This window comes from Haliotis rufescens, unplaced genomic scaffold, assembly GCF_023055435.1.
Source record: "Haliotis rufescens isolate VD_foot unplaced genomic scaffold, xgHalRufe1.0.p SCAF_5, whole genome shotgun sequence".
Classification (NCBI taxonomy): domain Eukaryota; kingdom Metazoa; phylum Mollusca; class Gastropoda; order Lepetellida; family Haliotidae; genus Haliotis; species Haliotis rufescens.
The window spans coordinates 16,648,486-16,670,472 of record NW_025964223.1 but is presented as its reverse complement, the minus strand read 5'-3'; the positions used below and the strand labels follow the sequence as shown (position 1 = coordinate 16,670,472).

The 21,987-nt window shown below is 42.2% G+C and overlaps 1 protein-coding gene across 1 annotated transcript in view; it reads left to right on the top strand.

The window, feature by feature from the left end:
• Positions 1–18,701, top strand: part of LOC124113634 — a 44,327-nt gene extending 25,626 nt beyond the window's left edge. The window contains exons 18-22 of the mRNA XM_048384383.1: positions 8,489–8,582; positions 10,031–10,176; positions 13,022–13,107; positions 15,158–15,361; positions 15,616–18,701. Coding sequence (XP_048240340.1) covers positions 8,489–8,582; positions 10,031–10,176; positions 13,022–13,107; positions 15,158–15,361; positions 15,616–15,772 — 687 coding nt within the window. The 3' untranslated portion in view covers positions 15,773–18,701. The remainder of the gene's footprint in view (positions 1–8,488; positions 8,583–10,030; positions 10,177–13,021; positions 13,108–15,157; positions 15,362–15,615) is intronic.
• Positions 18,702–21,987: the final 3,286 nt, after the last annotated feature.

The following is a 21,987-nucleotide window of genomic DNA, read 5'->3' as shown; positions in this document are numbered from 1 at the left end:
GTGATTTTTTGCTTGTTTACACTTTTAATTTCTGATTTTGAGATGGGTAAGTTTTAGCTTATTTCTGGGATTTTGAGGGATAGTTTAGCTGCTTTATCGGCGTTTTCATTACTGTATATTCCTACGTGGGCGGGTATCCACAAGAAGGTTATTTGTTTTGCCTGCCTTAGTTAGGTCGTTGGAGCTTTTAAGTATTTGATTTATTAATTTAGGTCGGTTTTTGGTATTTTTGTTTTGGAGGGCTTGCAGTCCACTTAGGGAGTCGGTAAGTATTAGGATTTTTTTGTGGTTTTTGGATTCTTGATTATGGAGGGCTGAGGCCATGCCCATTAGTTCTGCCGTGAATATTGATTGGTTGTTTGGGAGTCGGAAGGATTGTGTGGTTTTAGTTGGTTGTGTGGTATGGACTCCGAAACCTGTGTGTTTGGAGGTCGGATCTGAGGATCCGTCCGTGTAAATGTGACACCAATTTGGCCAATTTTCGTGTATGTATGCTAGTGTGGTAGTTTTAGCTATGTTTGGGTCGGTTTGTTTATTTATTTGGCTAGCTAGTGTTGTGTCTATTTTGGGTATTTTAAGTTTAGGGGTGAAGATATTTGATTGTTTGCAGTTTTGTTTAAGATTTTTAATTTGGTGTTCATTTAGGTAGTTTGTTATTCTTTGGGATATTGGGGTAAGTAAGGGGTGTTTACGAGCTAGAGCTTGGTTTTTGGGGCTGATGTTTTGGTTTATTAAGTTTTGGATGAGAGGGTTTGATTGGGACGCGGCCCAGAAATTTAAGCTTAGCTGTTCCCTGCGTAGACTTAGTGGCATTTCTCCTGTTAAGGCCTGAAGTGAGGTGTAGGAGGTGCCATGTTGGGTGCGTGTAATTAGTTTGAGAGCCTAATATTGTATTGAGTCAAGTTTTTTAGATAGAGAGTTGTTTAGGGTGTTGTATATGGCGCAGCCGTAGTCTAGTTTTGATCTAATTAGTGATATGTAGAGAGAGAGGAGGGTATCTTTGGATGCTCCCCAGTTAGAGCCAGTTAGGCATCTTAGGGTGTTTAGGTCTTTACTGCATTTAGTTGTTAGGTTTTGGATGTGAGCATCCCAGGTGAGATGTTCATCGAAAATAAGTCCTAAGAATTTGGTTTGTTTTTGAAATTTGATTGTTTGATTGTTTAGCTGGAGGATTGGGGAGGCGGGTTTCATGTTTTTATGTTTGAATACTATTCCTGTTGTTTTTTCTGAGTTAAGGGAGAAGCCCCATTTGTCAGCCCATTGTTGTATTTTATTAAGAGATTTTTGGAGTAAATTTTGGACCATGTTCATGCTTTTAGTGCGGATCCAGATGGCTCCATCATCCGCGAATTTTGATGTGTTTACTTTAGGGGATAGGCCCTCGAATAGATCGTTTATCATTATATTGAAGAGGGTGGGGCTGAGGATACTGCCCTGTGGAGTACCATTTTCTAGGGGACATTGGTCCGATAGAGTTTGGTCTATACCCACGGTTATTTTACGATTGTTTAGGAAGTCCTGGATGTAGTTTATTATCTGACCTTTGAGTCCTATTTTTTTAAGTTTTTGTATTAGCCCATCGTGCCATACCATGTCGAAGGCTTTAGAGAAGTCTAAGAAGATGCCTGTGGTATATTGTTTATTTAGTTGTCCTGTCTTAATATCTTGTTCTAGTCGGGCAAGGTTATCTAGGGTTGAGCGGCCAGGAGTGAAACCGCTTTGATCTGGGTTTATGATGTTATTTTGGGTTAAGTAATGTTGTAATCTATTTTTAGCCATTGATTCCATTACTTTACATAAGTTTGAAGTTAGGGATATTGGTCTATATGAGTTAGCTTGATTAGCTGGTTTATTAGGTTTAGGGATTGGTATGACTAGGGCCTGTTTCCAGGGAGTAGGAACCTGTCCGTTTAGGTAGATGAGATTGTATAGTTTGAGTAGTGCCTGGAGTAGTTTTAGGGGGAGTTTTTTAATTATTTGGTAAGAAGTTAGGTCTAATCCTGGGGCTGTGCCCTTTTTCCTGTTTTGGATTACGTAGAGGAGCTCCTCCATTGTGTAGGGTTGATTTATTTCTAGATTGTTATTGTTTGGTTCTTTTGTGGGTTTGTTTTCTGTTTTAAGTTTATCTTGGAATTTTTTACTGAAGTTGGTGTTACTGCTAACGGCCGAAAAGTGGTTGGCGAGATTATTTGCTTTTTGGGCGGGGTTGGTTGAGTTGTCAATGTTAGGGGTTTTTTTATGTCGTTTTAAGCCTCTAATGGCGTGGATTTTGCGCCAGACCATTCTGGCATCTGTACGGTTATTTATACCTTCGCAGAATTTTTTCCAGTCTCTACTTTTGGCTATTTGGACTAGTTTTTGAACCTGGTGGTTTAGTTCGTGGGCTATGTTTAAATATTTGTAGTCGCGTTTTGCTTTATTGAAGGCTGATTTACGTTTTCGTCTAGTCTGTTCTATTTCCTCATTCCACCATGGTACCGTCGGTTTGCCTGTCTTAGATGTTTTGAAGGGGATGGAGGTTTTGGCTGCGTTTATTATATAGTCTGTTAGGTTTTTACAATAGGTTTCTGGATCATTATTTTCTATTTCGTTTAAGTTAGCTTCGTTGCAGATATCTTGGAATTGGTCCCAGTTAGCTTTATTGTAATGGAATTTTGGTTCTTGGTTTTCTGTTTGGATTGGTACGTTTGTATTTCCTATGGTTATGTTTATGGGGAAGTGGTCACTACCTAGCGGGACGTCGTGCACTTCCTATTGAGTACTTTGGGCTAGATCTGCGGTGCATATGGTTAGGTCGATAGCCGACATTTTTTGGTTTATCTTATCGTACCTCGTGGGTTGGTTGCTATTAAGGAGTACTAGGTCGTTTGTTTCTATCCATTCGGAGATTAATTTGCCATGATTATCTATTTTATCATCTATGCTCCATGTAGGATGGTGAGCGTTAAAGTCTCCTAGGAATATAGTAGATTTATCGCTTATTTGGAGTAGTTTGTTTAGATCCTCAGGTTGGACTTTTTGTTCCGCCCAGTGGTAAATATTTATGATGTTTATGTTTCGGTTATTTAATGTGATTTTAATGCCGTTGGCTTCTAGGTTTGGCGTGTCTATTTTTATTTCTTCGTAATTTATATCTTCCCTGATAAATATGATTAGTCCTCCTGCGGCTCTTCTTGTTTTCGGTTTAGCTCTGTCAGTTCTAACTGAGTTGTAGTTAGGTAGTGTGAATTTGGATTTTTTTGAGAATTTGGTTTCCTGTATACAAGCAATGTGAGGGCCTTTATTTAGTTTAAATTTAGTTTTTAGTTCATGGCCGTGGGAGGTGAGTCCGTTGGCGTTCCACTGAAAAATATTTAGTCCTTCGAATATTGGGTTCGGGTGATTGGTGATTTATTTTTTATTTTTTATTTTATTCGGTGAGTTTTTTTAGATGGAGGTTAAAGAGGAAGAAGGGAAGATCGGTTAATTTTAGATTGAAAGCTACTTTGTAGAAGGATTTCATGCTAGCTTTTGGTGAGTTTTGACTATACATGTATGCTAGGAGTAAGGTGAGGTTATTTAGGTTTTGGGTGTTGGCTGGTTGGGGAGTTTGGTTTGTTTTAGTTGGAGTAGTGTCTATTGTTTCCTCAGTAGTGGAGAAATCTTCGTCATCGGTTAGATTAGGTTTAGCTGATTGAGTTTCCATGGGGGAGGCATGTGATGTGGAGGATTGTGAAGGTGTTTGTGGGATGGGTGTAGCTGATGATTTCTTAGTGTTTGTGTTTTGTTGTTGTGCTTGCTTGTGGGAGAGCGTTGTTACCATATGGGCTGTAGGGTGCTTGGATGAGGGTCGTGTTGTGGTGGTCATTTTGAGGTTTGTTTTGCATGCGGGGGTTGATGTTTTGGCTATGTGAGATGTGGGAGGGTTCGTGGTTGGTTAAGTGGCTGCTTGTATGTGTGAGGTGGGTGCGGTTTCTCGGTAGGGGCCCCAGACAGAGCTGTCGGTTATGGGTGTGGTGTTTGTTTGTGGGATGGTGTTTGGGTGTGGTGTAGGGAGGAGTGGTTTAGATGCAGGTGTAGCAAATTTTCGTGTTTGGATTTTAGCCGTGTCTATGTTTATGTGTTTGTTGGCCTGCTGGGTGAGTGTGTGTCTGTATGGGCATTGGTTTGAGAGTGAAGTGGGTGGATTTGCAGTGGATGCACCAGGGTGTGCATGTGCCTGGGCAGTCTGTTTGTGCGCATTTTTTACATTTAGTTTTACGGTATGTGCATTGGGAGGCAGTGTGGTTGTATTTGAGGCACTTTGTACATTGCTTAACCTGCTTTATATAGGGTTTGACTTCTAAGTTGGTGTGGGCTCGGAAGGATATGTGTTTGGGGGCTTCAGGGAATTTAGCGGTCTTTTTGAAGTTGATTATGACAATGGAGGTTGGGACCGTTTTTCCGTTTCTAGTTGAGGTTATTCTACGCGTGCTGGTGATTAGGGGTTGAGGGTTTTGGTCTTGGTTTATGTTAGCTTCTAGAGAGTATAATTGTAAGTCCTCAGTTGTTTCCCTTGGGTTAACCCTAATTATGCCTCGTGTATATTGTTGCCAATTAGGTGTTTGTTTGATTACTGTGACGTGGAATATTTGAGTTATTTTATTTGCTGCGTTGTAAGATTCTCGGTTAGGGAAGATTATCTGGTATCCTTTGTTGGCTTTTTTAATATTGTTGTAATTTATTTTTTCTCTTTTAAACCAAAGTCCTATTTTATCTGCCGAAAGTTCTAGTGAGAGAGTGGTGCCTGAGCCTGCTGAGAATAAGTAGAGGGAGAAGGTGGTGAGGAAGGCGGCCGGGGAGGGTGTGGGCGATGGAGGTGGAGTGGATGTGTCGAGTTTGCGTTTTTTGGTGTTTTGAGGTGGCGAGTTAGCTGGTTTGGTGGGGGTGGTGTGTGTCGTGTTTTCGCCATACTCGGTCGGGACAATGTTTTCGAGTGACCTCCCGGAAGTGTTGTGCGCTTCCGCAGGCGGGGTGAGTTAGGAGCTGGCATGTCTGCGAGTGTGGCGTTGCGGGTGTCAGTCATGTTGTTTGGAGAGTTGGAGAGCGTGTGTTGTGGTGAGTGGTGGTGGAGTGGGAGTGGTGTTTTGGGGAGGTGAGTTGGTTTGTTGTTTTTACTTGGTGAGTTGTGTGTAGCAGGCGGAGGAGGTTGCGGTGGTTATTTGTTGTTGGTTTTAGTAGGAGGGTTTGTGAAATGGATTAATTATTAAAGATTTATTTTGTTGCTGGAAGGCTGGGATTAGGTGAGACAAGTGGAAAGCGGGGATTAGGAGATATTTAGTCGAAGGAGTGGAGGTATGTGAGTGGTGGGCGTGGGTGGTGAGTAGGAAAGAGCGTGCGTTGTGTTAAGGAGAAGGGGGGATTAGGTGTTTTTTTGTTTTTGGGAGTTGGGTCAAAGGGTGTGTTTGAGTGGTGGGCGTGGGTAGTGAGTAGAAATGAGTGCGAGCTGTGTTAGGGAGATGGGGGAGGATAAGGTGTTGGTTATTTATAAGAGTTGAGTGTTGTTGTTGGTTTTAAGGATTTAGGGGTTTTGTGATTAATTCGGTGAGAGTGATGTATGTGAATAAGGATGAAAGGATAACGTGATAATTACCGATGATGGAGTTTCCTTGGCTGGCTATCAGGCAATGCTCTGTGCTGGCTTGGGAAGTGTTGCTCGCTTGGCCAAGACTCGATTATTTACAGACCGCTGTCCTATAGCTGGAATATTGCTAGGTTCGGCATTAAACAACAAACAAACAAACGATGAGAGTGATTTTAAGAGTATGTGAATAAGGCTGAAAGGATAACGTGATAATTACCGATGATGGATTTCTCCTTGGCTGGCTATCAGGCAATGCTCTGTGCTGGCTTGGGAGGTGTTGCCCGCTTGGAGTACAAACTGCAACTGCTCTCCCACTATGTGTTGTTGCATTAGGTGTTTAAGAGGTCGCCTTCTGCCTAGGCAATTTCGGCTGACCTGTCCCTCTTTGGGACTCCTGTGTGTGAGAAGGGTTCACATATCTATTGTGAGTTCGGTGTTCACATAATTTCTGTTTTTGCATTGATATGATTTCTATTTTCTTATATTGATATGATTTCATTTTTATCCTTGGCTGCTCTGTTTATATACGTTCGAGCAGCTGTCCATCTCTCAGAAATAGAGTTAGTTTGGCCTTCGCTATTGCATCTCTTGGCTTTAGGAGATCTATGACAGATAGCGGATCTAACTGCAATTCTTGTTTTAACCTAGCCCGGGCCGGGGCATGGTCTTGACATTCTAGTAACAGGTGGTCAATGGTTTCAGCCTGATTGCAAGATGAACAAACCTTGTCATAGTGCTTTTTGTGACCAAGTCTGAGGCGTGAGATAGCAGTTTCAATTTTCCTTTCATTTGAGTATGAGTTTGGCTTTTGTTGGACCTTGGGTTGAATTTTGTATAGCCATCTGCCGATCTTACTTGCGTCCCATTGGGTTTGCCATCTTTTTGCTATGGAGGCTTTGATTTTGCTTTTTATCTCTAGTTTACTAAAGGGAATAGGCTGTATATCCGCTTTGTCTAGAGCTAGCTTCGCCAGTGAGTCTGCTTTTTCATTTCCATGAATATCTATGTGAGAGGGGATCCAACACAGCTCCACCTGTTGCCCTTGGTCCGATAGTTTTGTATATTCGTATAGAATATTGTTGACTGTGTTTGGCCTGGAGTTTGAGTTTCTTCCACTGATGGCCTGAAGTGCACTTAGCGAGTCTGATAGGACGACTGCCTTTGCTTCCGGGAGTTCCGGTATGAGTTTGAGTGCATGATGAATTGCCTCCAATTCAGCCGTGAATACTGACTGACCATCGGGCAAGCGAACTGAATGTGCTTGGGGTTTGGAGCTGTGGATATGGATCCCGTAACCAGCACTGTTGTTGATAGGATTCTTGGATCCATCAGTGTATATATGGGCCCAGCTGTCCCAGGTAGTTTGAATTTTAGTGATAGCTACTGAACGTAGTAGGGTTGGGTTTTCTCTTTTAGTGACTTCTGATGTTAAAGCAGTGTCAACTTTGGGAGTTTGTAAAGTCCAGGGAGGGTGTAACCCTTTGTAGTGACTTTCTGGAGGCTGAATGTCATCGCAATTGTGACTTCGAATGAGTTCACGTACTAATATCCCAGATGGCTTTAGTGAGGGATTTTTTCGAGCTAGGGCCTCATCTCGAGCGTTTTTGTCTTGCCATATCTTTTTAACCAAAGGGTTTGATGTTCGTCCCCAGAACGATAATATTGCCTGCTCTCGTCTTAGTTTCAATGGGAGTTCTCCCGTTTCTACTTGTAGTGCTTCTAGTGAGGTGCCTGTCGCTGCGCCTGTGGCCAGTATTAGGGCTTTGTATTGTATTCTGTCTAGTCGCCTCAAGACAGTATTTGATGCTGAGTGAAAAGCCTCACAACCATAGTCAATTTTTGATCTGATAATGCTTATATACTGTAAACCTGGAAATTAAAGCGTCTCCAAATTAATACAACTGCTGACCCCTAGCCAAAAATGTGAATCAATATCAATGCTAATCTCTCTCCCCCCCCCCCATCATATCCTTACCTTAATACAATAAAAGTTCAAATAGCATCGCTTATTAGCGCTGAGTAGTGCACTTCCGTAAAAACAATAAACGGTGTTTTCCTAAAAGCAACACACTGTTTATATGTTTACTCTGTTGACTGGCATTAAGGAAGTTCAAAGGCAATAAGATAACTGAACCAACAACAGTTCACTGATTGGTGTGTGGAGGTGTTAACAAGCTTGTGGCTAGAACTCTTGACCCCCCAGCAGTGATAACTCACCGGATGCCCATTGTTTAATACCTATTCTTTGAATGACATTGTTATATACTTGCAACAACTGCTGCTCAATAAACTGTTTGTGTTTATATCCAAGTTGGTATTTCTGCTATCCTAAGTATGCAGTGAGGTCGTCTTATTGTTGATAGTCATTTCTGAGACATAAATTCAAAGTCAATTAATGAGAGCAAACACCATTCGCATTTTTCGTATTTAATTCACGCTTGAGTTTATTTCAAGATTTACAGTATAAAGAAGACCTTAACTCTGTAACATAGACTTACACAATTGTCGCCCTCAGATTGCTTTGTCAAACGAGACCCAGGTGTTCTGAAAGATTTAGTGTATCGTTGCTCGTGGTGTCCCACTCTCTGGTGCCAGCCCATGCGAGCACAATTACTTTCAGGCCTTCATGGTGTACGTGGAATATTGCTGACTTCAGCATAAAACAACATTCACTCATTTCCCCTATCCATGCATTTCAGCTCAGAAATCCCGAGCTCATCTGGATCAAGGGCCTTATGAGCTGAATCTGACAGGTATAGAGAACTTGGTCAGAAATGTATATACGTAATGGTGAGGTACAGAACTTTGCAGTTTCTCTTTCACAGTGCATACTTATTTGCACACATACATGTTGATTGGTTGATGTTGTTGGCAATTACTTTTCAGTTGGCCGAGTTGTCTCCCATAGATCTTCTAATTGGTGGCTCCCCTTGCAATGATGTTTCTCTTGCAAATCCTGCAAGGAGAGGTTTCCAGTCCGGTGAGTAGATTAGGTTTCATTATAAGAATCAGGCTACTGTTCTATCTGACCTTGTATTTTCTTTGATTAAAATATGAAAATGTTGCACCCTGGAGTCATGGGATTGCCAGAATCTGTTTGGTTGCCACTTCTTGTTTGACCATTGCTTGTTGGACCATTGCTCGTTTGATCATTGCTTGATTGACCATTGCTTGTTTGACCATTGCTTGTTTGACCATTGCTCGTTTGATCATTGCTTTTTTGACCATTGCTTGTTTGATCATTGCTTGTTTTACCTAGTACATTACACAGTAGACCTATGTGGGGATTCCTGGGCAGAACATTAAGCTTCTGACACTGTGGACTTCCTTGTTGACATTACATCATATGCTAAGTCTGCTATATTCTATGGTCAAGAGAACTTGTTGAGTGAGTGAGTGAGTTGGGTTTTATCACTGCTTTGAACAGTACCCAGTTAGGTCAGAGTGTATCAGCTTTATGTGACAGGAAAGCCTGAAGTGATGCAGGTCTCAGACGTTTACTACTCTGGTGAAACCCATGAGCACCGAGAAACTTAATCGTGGGAAACTGGGATTCGAACCCACAATCATATGTTTCTGGCATGCCTCAGGGAAGCAACTTTGTTCTGTGAATTACGGCCACGGGGCTACCTAGCCCAAAATTTGTGAAAAGAAAACATCTCATTGTATGAATTCATGAAGAGACTCTGAATGAATACTTAATTATGAATCTGTGTTGAACAAATTTTATTTTTGATAAAGTAATTTGGAAAAGTTGTTTTTTAACTGTATGTGTTTCAGTTTATTACATCTATTAATACAATGGATCATGTTGCAGTCTATTTGTATGAACTATTGCTGGTTTAATGTCGTACCAGAAGCCAGGGACTGCTGCAAGTCTTCCATAGTTTCAACCAACTGTAACACCCTTTATGATTCAGCAACCCTTGCTTGTCGCAAGAGGTGACAAACAGTATCAGGTGGTCAGGCTTGCTGACTTGGCTGATGTATGTCATCGTATTTCAAATGCGTAAATAGATGCTCATAATGTTAATCACTGGATTGTCTGGTCCAGACTTGATTATTTACAGACCACTGTCATATAGATTGAATATTTCTGAGTGCGGCTTTAAACCTTCCTGGTTACCTTGGTGACCTGGCAGTTAAGTTCAATGTATGCATGACCAGATCGTTTTCTATGAGTATCTAAATGCATTTTGCCAGGACTAGGATCAAACTATCCCCAACCGGACACTATCTCATGAGACCTACAGCGGGTACCCGGGTAGGGTCGGGTAATAGTGGGGTGGGTACCCGGGTTGTAAATTTTGACTTGTCCCAGCCCTAACTCACAGGTTTGTCTTGATTCAATTATACACAGGCCATCATCATGAAGTTAGAATATTGCAGAGTGTGATGTATACAACAAACAAAACTATGTACCTGCAGGTAGCACTGCCCTGCTGTTCTTCGAGTATGTGCGCGTCCGTGACAAGCTGCAGCAACTCAACAGCAACACACATCTGTTCTGGCTGTATGAGAATGTGGCGTCGATGAAGACTGAGTTCAAGAATACCATGTCACGCTTCCTAGAGGTAGGAGGTCATGCCTCAAAACATTATGATTCTTGCAGAATGACAGTGAGGTTTAAAGTTACAAATTTTACCTTATCCAGACTCATACTAATTTGCTTATCTCTTATTCCCAAAATGTAGTGGGAATTTCCTGTGCTGTGTTCCCCCTGAACAGAAAACATCTCCCCAAAATGCACCCTTCTCGTGTGCAGGTGCACAGGAACCATGTGACCAAGCAGTCTGATTCATCACTCCAATAAGTAATTATTCTGGTTTTGGCTCTTTGAAATTCTCTCTGTTTTCATTATGAAAAAGTGTACTATATGTAGGCTATGTATCACAGATCATGATACCTACCCCATTTGTTCTGCTTGCACGACACACCACTATACTGCAGAACAGTGAATTTGAATTCTGCTCCCCAATGGTTGATGAACAATCTGCTGAACATATTTTAGCTGTGGAGAGGAAGAAAATATAGAGAGGAAGAGAAGAGATTCTTCAGGATCTACTTCATCGTCTGAGACCATCAAGAAGAAGAAGACAGTCAAGTGTCAGACTACACCATGCCGCTCTTCAGATGAAGAGATGCTGAAGGGCGCCTTGAAGTCCCCAGCTTAATCTTAGGACCCTGGCAAGAAATCTTCTTCCTCCTCGAAGCTGTCACCCTCCTCGAAGGCCATCACCTCCTTGAAGATATTAAATGTCATCGTCCTCCTTGAATGGGTCCACAAATCCTTCTTCCTCTGGGAATGAAGATACTTGCACGCAACTTTCCACCTCCACACAGTGTCAGATGTTTGTCAACCCCAAACTTTGACATCTGATGTGATTTTGACTTAAGAAATGATAAGAGAAAGTAAACAGTGATGTGTCAAATGGTTCCGGTGCACCTGCTCGTGAGAGGTGTGCATTTGGGGGAGATGTTTCCTGTTCACTGGCAACACAGCACAGAAAGTTTTCACAACCTTTCAGGAATACGAAGAGATAAGCAAATTAGTTTGAGTCAGGATAAGTATGAATGATATTTTCATCATGAAATATTCATTTTTATGTTTTGTCTTGTGGATTTTCATATATCTATGTTATGTGACATTTCTTAAACATTTTTTTTGTTTTGGTTCAGTTACTACTGTACGCATTATTCATCACTTGTAAACCCCATGTAATGGGGATCTTTTTATGTTTTGGCAGAATTTGAAACTATGCAATGCTTGGAATTTTCAAGGATATTATAAACTGCCCAGGGAATGTTTTACTCATGTCAAGGATCAAGGTCATCCTCTTCATATACTCGTAAAGGTTTGTGTACCACCTGACTCAAGAAACATTGACTGTAGGTCCATTAAACTTGTAACATGCCAACCCTTGGTGGGTCTGCAATCTGAGTCACCTACATGCAAGATCATTGTGACAGTGTAGGTCATTTGTAAAGTATGATAGCTATTTCCAGGTGGGGTAGTTCGGCTTCTTCGTGCACTGGATCAACCACCTGTGTTGGTATGGCATGTTTGATGGAGTATGCACCCATATTTTCTACGAGAAATGATCAAACAGGGATTTATCTAGGATTCCAAACGAAATGCCCTTGGCAGGCAAATTAGGAAAATATTGTCATTATTTATCAAAATTGGATTTACAGTGATCTATTGCTACAACGCTACCTTTGGAGTCCATATATACGTTTTAGACGATCGGAGGTTTAACCGAGGTGAGGTTGTAGGGGGTAGATGACCAACACATAGTAGTTGTCTTTGATTCATAGTGTAAAAAAAAAAGATATATCTTGTGTTGTGCACAGTGAAAAAACACATTTTGTCCCTTCAGCAAATTCAAGTGAATGAACATGTACAAACTACTGATATGATATGAAACATCACAAGACATGATGATTTACTATTTAAATTGTATTTTCTGCTCTTCAAGGCATTGATTTATATGCAGAGATTAAGATTACCGTGTGTATTTTCTTGGAGACTAAGCCGGAAATAGCAATCAACTGTTCACACGTTTTCTCCCAATCTATTGGTCGTTCACTTAAAAATTACCCATTTTAGATGCAATGGTCAGAAGAAATCATTTCTGAAATAATTATTTTATCAGGAATAATATATTTTAATATTGAGTTATTTTAGTTGCAGCTTATATATATATATAACTGAATAACGGACATGAAGTAGTAACATATAGTTACGTGACGTCATAACATTTAGGAAACTATGACGTCACAATACCAAGGTGACAATGGACAAATAACTTATGCTTTTACATTTAACTTAGGCGCGTATTTATGAATGAAATGTTGCTCTTTTTGAAACAATGTAGGTTCATGATCAAAATTTAGCTTATATATGTTAAAATTTATATGTTCCAACAGCATAGCATTTTGGTACAGCAGATTGATATTGCAGGATATATTTTATATATGGAACATAGTTCCCGCACTACATGTATTTTGATTGCAAAAAAAATATCATTGTCAAATTGCCACAAATATGACTTTTAAGGAGTCAAAGTATGGCATTTATGATATGTGTATCCCTTCGCTGTCAACTAAAGTTCATGTCAAGGCATCAATAGCGGTAGTCTGACTGATTGCTGCTAGCAATCACTTAACACACAATTTCACCAAAATTAATGTAAAGAATATTGAATGGAATTTGGAATAAAATTAATAAAATATATTACCGGCATAAGTCCAGATGTACAGTGAACACATTTTTGTAACCAGAAAGTATTATAATATCCGGGAAATGGTGGTGAATGTTTGTTTTTTATTTCATACAAGTAGTAGTTGTGAACTCTTTTCCATTTTTGATGCCACCATATCATGTTCCTATTATACTCAGTGTATTTTGTCTTTTAGTGCCAGCCAGCCCTGTGGGACTCCAAGTATATGTCAGCTCAGCGCAGGGGAAGGTTTTTCTGGGGCAACATCCCCGGCATGTACAGGTAGGTCTGTGACAGGTGAGAGGAAGAGTGTTATTGGGAAACATCCCCGGCATGTACAGATAGGTCTGTGACAGGGGAGAGGAAGAGTGTTATTGCGAAACATCCCCGGCATTTACAGGTAGGTTTGTGACAGGTGAGATGAAGAGTGTTATTTGGAAACATCCCCAGCATGTAGAGGTAGGTCTGTAACAGGTTAGAGGAAGAGTGTTATTGGGAAACATCCCCAGCATGTACAGGTAGGTTTGTGACAGGGGAGAGGAAGAGTGTTTTCTTGGAAACATCCCCAGCATGTAGAGGTAGGTTTGTGACAGGGGAGAGGAAGAGTGTTATTGGGAAACATCCCCAGCATGTACAGGTAGGTTTGTGACAGGGGAGAGGAAGAGTGTTTTCTTGGAAACATCCCCAGCATGTAGAGGTAGGTTTGTGACAGGGGAGAGGAAGAGTGTTTTCTTGGAAACATCCCCAGCATGTAGAGGTAGGTTTGTGACAGGGGAGAGGAAGAGTGATATTGGGAAACATCCCCAGCATGTAGAGGTAGGTTTGTGACAGGGGAGAGGAAGAGTGTTTTCTTGGAAACATCCCCAGCATGTAGAGGTAGGTTTGTGACAGGTGAGAGGAAGAGTGTTATTGGGAAACATCCCCAGCATGTACAGGTAGGTTTGTGACAGGGGAGAGGAAGAGTGTTTTCTTGGAAACATCCCCAGCATGTAGAGGTAGGTTTGTGACAGGGGAGAGGAAGAGTGTTTTCTTGGAAACATCCCCAGCATGTAGAGGTAGGTTTGTGACAGGGGAGAGGAAGAGTGATATTGGGAAACATCCCCGGCATGTAGAGGTAGGTTTGTGACAGGTGAGAGGAAGAGTGATATTGGGAAACATCCCCGGCATGTACAGCTGTGACAGGTGAGAGGAAGAGTGTTATTGGGAAACATCCCCGGCATGTACAGATAGGTCTGTGACAGGGGAGAGGAAGAGTGTTATTGCGAAACATCCCCGGCATTTACAGGTAGGTTTGTGACAGGTGAGATGAAGAGTGTTATTTGGAAACATCCCCAGCATGTAGAGGTAGGTCTGTAACAGGTTAGAGGAAGAGTGTTATTGGGAAACATCCCCAGCATGTACAGGTAGGTTTGTGACAGGGGAGAGGAAGAGTGTTTTCTTGGAAACATCCCCAGCATGTAGAGGTAGGTTTGTGACAGGGGAGAGGAAGAGTGTTATTGGGAAACATCCCCAGCATGTACAGGTAGGTTTGTGACAGGGGAGAGGAAGAGTGTTTTCTTGGAAACATCCCCAGCATGTAGAGGTAGGTTTGTGACAGGGGAGAGGAAGAGTGTTTTCTTGGAAACATCCCCAGCATGTAGAGGTAGGTTTGTGACAGGGGAGAGGAAGAGTGATATTGGGAAACATCCCCAGCATGTAGAGGTAGGTTTGTGACAGGGGAGAGGAAGAGTGTTTTCTTGGAAACATCCCCAGCATGTAGAGGTAGGTTTGTGACAGGTGAGAGGAAGAGTGTTATTGGGAAACATCCCCAGCATGTACAGGTAGGTTTGTGACAGGGGAGAGGAAGAGTGTTTTCTTGGAAACATCCCCAGCATGTAGAGGTAGGTTTGTGACAGGGGAGAGGAAGAGTGTTTTCTTGGAAACATCCCCAGCATGTAGAGGTAGGTTTGTGACAGGGGAGAGGAAGAGTGATATTGGGAAACATCCCCGGCATGTAGAGGTAGGTTTGTGACAGGTGAGAGGAAGAGTGATATTGGGAAACATCCCCGGCATGTACAGCTGTGACAGGTGAGAGGAAGAGTGTTATTAGGAAACATCCCCAGCATGTACAGGTAGGTCTATGACAGGGGAGAGGAAGACTGTTCTGGGCAATATCCTCAAAATGTACAGGTGGGTCTTTGATTGGTGAAGAGTTTTGTGGGGCAAGTTCATGGAGAAGTAACACTCCATTATCTATGCTCTTCTGCATGATTTGTAATAGTTAATTCATAATGAAATTTCAACAACTGAGGGCCTGCAGTAACAGCAGCTGTGCCTTGCTTGTTGTCTCCAGCACACCAGCTATCTCCACCTTCATGCATGAGAATGTGGATCTGAACAGTGTCCTGGAACGCAACTGTAACCGCCGAGCCACCATCACCAAGATGGGTTGTGTCACCACACGCACCAATAGCCTGAAGCATGGCAAACATGATGAGCTGTTTCCCATCGAGATGGAAGGAGAGACAACTGGGATTTGGATTCCAGAGGTTGAGAGGTACATCACCATAGCACATTTCTACTGTGTCAGTCCTGTCTTAGAAGACACATATATTGGAATAACATTTCAGGATTGTTTTGAACATACTTACTTAGCTGGTAACTAATCTAAGGTACTGAATCTCAAAGTGCAGTTTCCTATGCTGTAATGAATTGTGGGTTCAAGTCCAAGATTCACTCTGGTTATGATTCTTGAATGTCAGTACCATACAGGTGACGAGTTTTAGGCTGATTGCCATCTTCTTGTTTCAGGCTGTTTGGGTACCCACCTCATTATACGGATGTTGGAAATCTGCCTGCAACACGCCGTCAGAAGCTGCTGGGCAAGTCCTGGAGTATCCCCATCATGAGAAACCTCCTCACCCCACTGAGGCAGTACTTCACAACCACAACCACCACTACTGAGTAAAGCTTTAACCGCCACCATTCATGAAGATGGCAGCTGTGTTTCTTGTTGCCACAGTACTTCACCACTACCATAACCTTCTGACCTCAACATACTGTCACCACAACTCCCTCCATAACCTTCTGACCTCAACATCCAGTCACCACAACTCCCTCCATAACCATCTGACCTCAACATACTGTCACCACAACTCCCTCCATAACCTTCTGACCTCAACATACTGTCACCACAACTCCCTCCATAACCATCTGACCTCAACATACTGTCACCACAACTCCCTCCATAACCATCTGACCTCAACATACTGTCACCACAACTCCCTCCATAACCTTCTGACCTCAACTTACTGTCACCACAACTCCCTCCATAACCTTCTGACCTCAACATACTGTCACCACAACTCCCTCCATAACCATCTGACCTCAACATACTGTCACCACAACTCCCTCCATAACCTTCTGACCTCAACATCCAGTCACCACAACTCCCTCCATAACCTTCTGACCTCAACATACTGTCACCACAACTCCCTCCATAACCTTTTGACCTCAACATACTGTCTCCACAACCTCTCCATAACCTTCTGACCTCAACATACTGTCACTACAACTCCCTCCGTAACCTTCTGACCTCAACATCCAGTCACTGCAGCTTCCATGAGATGGAACCTTCTGATCTCAATGACCCCAGCAGGCCCTCCCCTCCCCTCAAATGGAACCTTCTGACCTCAACAGGTAGCCACCACAGTTCCCTTCTGATGGATCCCTCTGACTCCCCTCTCCTCCAAATGGTATTTCCTGACCTCAACAGCTCCCTCCAGATGGAACCTTCTGACCTCCCCTGCCCTCCAAATGGTTCCTTCTGACCTGTCCATGTCATTGCCACTAATCCCCCTCTCCGTCATTTGAAATCCCTGACTAGATATCCTCAGTTGTGAATTTATGTAGGCGATGTCAATATTTCATGTGATGCAGCATTGTATATTGGCATTGTTGTCAACAATTGTTAAGGTTCTAAGTACAATATGCTTATATTGATCTGTGCTACCGACAGCTCCCTTTGTTTCAGTCTCATTGCCTTATTGTTATCTCTTGTGTATTATGCATGTGGCACTAATACTTCACTTACGGTTTCAATTGTCATTATCAATATGTCATGATGCGTTGTCATGTGCACTGAGAGGTAATCTTTTCCAGTTGTTGAAGACCTTTGCTGCAATCAGCTGTTCAAAGTTTCACCCCCTAGGCTTGATCACAATCCATTGATAGTGGGTTTATATGTGATATTATGATGGTTACATCTACATCTTATATATGGGTTATGTCAAAGTGGGTTGTCATCAAACTCCTACTACCTATAGCTACAACACTATTATCTCCCCTGTGACATTGGACTGACACCCAGTGATGCATGTGTATTTGGGTTGATATGGGTGTCAAGCTACCTAACGCCCTTATCAGTGACACATTGTCATTCGTTTCATCCAAGCATGTAGTTGGCAGTAATGTGTCTGTTATTCCACCATGTGTCAGTGTCATCCTGCCATGTGTCACTGTTGTCATCACTCCATGGGTCATTGTCATCCCACCAAGTATCGTTATGACACCAGGTGTCATTGCTATTTCACATTGTGTCATTGTTATCATCACAAATTTATTATGCTCTACACACATGAATCATCACACCATGTGTCACTGTTACTCAGCCATGTGTCATTGTTATCTAACCATGTGTCATTGTTGTCACACCATGTGTCATTGTTATCACACCATGTGTCACTGTTACTCAGCCATGTGTCATTGTTATCTAACCATGTGTCACTGTTATTCAGCCATGTGTCACTGTTATTCAGCCATGTGTCATTGTTATCCAACCCTGCGTCATTGTTATCCAACCATGTGTCATTGTTGTCACACCATGTGTCGCTGTTATCACACCATGTGTCGTTATCACACCATGTGTCGCTGTTATCACACCATGTGTCATTATTGTCACACCATGTGTCAGTGTTATCACGCCATGTGTCGCTGTTATCACACCATGGGTCAGTAGTATGTGCAACATGTGTTCTGTTACATGCTTTCTCTGAGCTCTTCAAAAGTCAAACATTAGCTATTGTTTTTGTGTCAACTGTTAATACATGTATGTTATTTAGTCCACAGTGTTCTGCTGGTCATGGAAAGCCAAATTTAACAAGTGTGTTCCTCTCTCCCAGGTGCTGTAAAACAGTATTTACTGTAGCATTATGTCTAGTATCTATGGTGGCAATTGATTTAAGGTGTGTTAACTACGTATCCAGGTGATATGCATTGTCAAGGCACGATTTCTTTACTTTTTGATTGTATTGACATTTCTCTGATTTTATGTTTGCAACTTAGGTAATGTTTCTGCGCACAAACCTCACAAGCATCACTGATGCATTGATAAAAGATTTCAAGGTCCCTTACAAACAAGGACAATAACAATCTGAAAAGCTGTGGTGTTTATTCTTAGAAGGTAAACTAAGGTGTTCACTACCAGTAAGATGTTCCTACAATGGGTTAGGCTGCACCACCTACAAAAAGAGCCTTAATTAGCACCGCACACATTCAATATTCCAGCCCAACCCAACAAAGTTATTTTAGCTGAATGAGAACATAAGAGAAAGGAATTATGTTCACTTTCTTTTTGGCTGCAGTTGTCATCAATATGTTAAATGTTATGTCAGCGTGTGGTTCTGCATGATTGATATTTGATATTGATTTTGTCTTTATTGCAAGATCTGCATTGGTGTTCTATAATGACTGAGTGAAATGTATAGTCAGTAAGGCATTCATTTTCAAGATCTTAAGTTTGTGTGATTTCTTGTAAGTAGACAAATGTCCATTTTCGCTTGAAAATCATAGTTATTTAGTTGTATCCTCAGAATATTTTCAATTATTTGTTATATAAAAAAGACAATTTTGGTGAAAATTAAACTATTTTTATGATTTGTTTGTTTGTTTGTCGTTTAACCCCACACTCAGCAATATGTCAGCTATATGACGGCGGTCTGTAAATAATCAAATCTGGACCAGACAATCCAGTGATTAAAATCATGAGCATCGATCCACACAATTGGGATACGATGACATGCATCAACCAAGTCAGCGAGCCTGACCACCCAATCCCCTTAGTCGCCTCTTACGACAAGCGGGGCGGTCGGGTAGCCTGGTGGTTAAAGCGTTGACTCGTCATGCCGTACACCCGGGTTCGATTCCCGACATGGGTACAATGTGTGAAGCCCATATCTGGTGTCCCCCGCAGTGATATTGCTGGAATACTGCTAAAAGCGGCGTAAAACCATACTCACTCACTCACGACAAGCATTGTCGCCTTTTGCGGCAAGCATAATGGTTGCTGAAGACCTAATCGACCTGGATCTAATAGGTCTATTTTTATGAAGAAGATTTATGTATTTGTTGCAAATATGCTCTATAAACTTTGCAGATTTGCACTGAATATGTATCTAGGTTTGTCAGCACCATGCCTCTCCTTGTGGATTTAACCACTGTAAACATTAATACCTGCATCACTTTAGGGTTAAGTCTCACGTTAAGCTGGCACGCTATGGTATAACTGCAGGATTTAACCATTGTGGTAAACATTAATACCTGCATCACTTTAGGGTTAAGTCTCATGTTAAGCTGGCACGCTATGGTATAAATGCAGGATTTAACCACTGTGGTAAACATTAATACCTGCATCACTTTAGGGTTAAGTCTCATGTTAAGCTGGCACGCTATGGTATAACTGCAGTAGTGTTCACCTGTACATATTGATCATTCATATTGCAAGACATATGATGCCCCAGGGGTGTCAGAATAAGCAGGAAAGCATCAACCATAAAGGCCCTGTAGTTCATGCCTGCCGTGGAATTGGGATCAGGTCATCACGCTCTGTTACTTGTGTATGAGTTTCTGCATCAATTGAAGGGGGAGGGGGTCACAGTAAGGTGTTAAGTATTCAATGTTTTAAGGAACGCCCTGACCCCGACCCTAGATACGCCCCTATATGTTTCCCTGAATTAAAGCCCATTGTACTCATAACTCTATACCAGGAGAATTAGGAATATATCTAACATCGACCTGTGCATTTGCCATTTTGCAATGACACTTACTGGGGAGGACAGTAATTATTAAAGATTCAATTATTGTGCTCACTTTATTTGTATATTTCGTCAAACACAGATTACTGACATGATGACTTTATAGTTGACTTCGAAGGATATTCACTCATGACATGACTTGTAAATTGTTTCATTCAAAAGGTATGGGCAGCGTCAATGCGGACTTCACATATACATGTAACAAGTTTCAAACAAGTAAAGTTATTGCATTCGACGACTTTGAAGGTCAAGGTCCCTCGGTGCGATTTGAGTGCAAGGAATATTTGAGTATTTGTTATTGGAATTTGATGAAACTCAATATATACTAGCCACATAAAGAAACTGCATGGAGAAAATATAGATGTAAGGGCACACCGTCCATATATGAAAGATAGGTTTGAACACAGCAATTATTGGAGACATTCAAACGCTCATGCACGTGCCATGCGATATGACGTCACTGATGGGGGCCTATGGACGTGCAATGTGTTACTGCACGTGCATCCTGTGCAGCTGTACACAGCATGTGAAACTCAAAATTCGCTGTCACTTTGGAAAGCATGATCTGTGGTCATTCAAAAATTCAAAACTTCTCAGGCGCAGACACAAGCATATCACAAGCAAATCATGCCAAGATTGACAGCTGCACAGCGTCATGAAGCCATTGGAATGATCCGAGCGGGAATGAGGCAACAACAGGTGGCAACACATTTCCAATGCCATCGTAACACGATATCGGCATTGGTGAGGCGTGTTCAGAACACAAATGACGTTGCCGACCACCCACGTTCAGGACGTCCCCGAGTAACGACGCCAAGACAGGACAGATGGATTCGAGTTACACATCTCCGACACAGGTTCCAAACGGCAGTAACGACGTCCCAGACTAGTCCTGGACTGCGCCGTATCCATCCCAACACTGTCAGGAATGGTTTACGTCAGTACGGGATTCGACCACGACGCCCTGCCATACGTCCCATCCTGACACACCGTCATCGAGTCAACCGTCTAAGATGGTGTCGAAATCATGTTCGCCAACCTCTAATATGGTGGAGAAATGTTGTCTTTACAGATGAATCGAGGTTCAACATTTCCCACAGTGACGGGCGCCAACGTGTCTACCGGCGTTTGGGAGAACGTTATGCACGCAACTGTATTGTGGAGAGGAATCGTTTTGGAGGTGGCTCTGTGATGATTTGGGGTGGGATAACAGCACGGCACCGAACCCCTTTGGTGGTTGTTCAGGGCAATCTCACCGGTGTTGGCTACAGAGATCAGATTCTGAGGCCTGTGGTCATTCCTTTCCTGCAACGTCATGGCCCGGGATTGACATTTCAACAGGACAACGCTCGTCCTCACACGTCTGGGGTCGCAATGGATTTCCTTCACCATAACAATGTCATGTTACTGCCATGGCCTGCAATTTATCCAGATCTCTCCCCAATAGAGCATTTGTGGGATGAAATGGAGCGCCGTCTGCGTCGTCTTCCACATCCTCCAGATAACGTCCGTGACTTGGCACAGGATTTGAGGAGGATATGGCAGGCCATTCCCCAGGCCTTCCATGCCCATTTGGTGGACTCCATGCGTCGCCGATGCACTGCTGTGATTCACGCACAGGGTGGTCATACCCAATATTGACTTTGTGACTTTGTCGTTTGACCCCCTACTCCATTTTGATCATCTGACGTCATCGTAACAGATGTTGTTCAGGTCCCGTTGACATTTCCTTATGGTCCGATCATTCAGCTGCTACAGCGTCTGCATCATTTTGTTCTTGCTGTGTTGTATTTCAATCCAGAATATATTTTCTCCGTGCACAGTTCATTTACGTGGCTAGTATACATTATCTCTAAGGCAGGGCCTTAAGCACATCAACTTTTGGGAGACCTCTGTACGGTAAAGGCCACTTGAGGTCAAATTTCGAAATGTCAATTTTTCAGAAAATTCTCATTTATTCAATTACAATCGAAGGTTATTGCATTTATTTAATATGAACTGGATGTCAACACATACCATTTAGGAAGTTTTAGCATGATATGGAAACTCCATACTTGTGACACTACCTTGCAAGTGTGAAGGAGCATTGTTC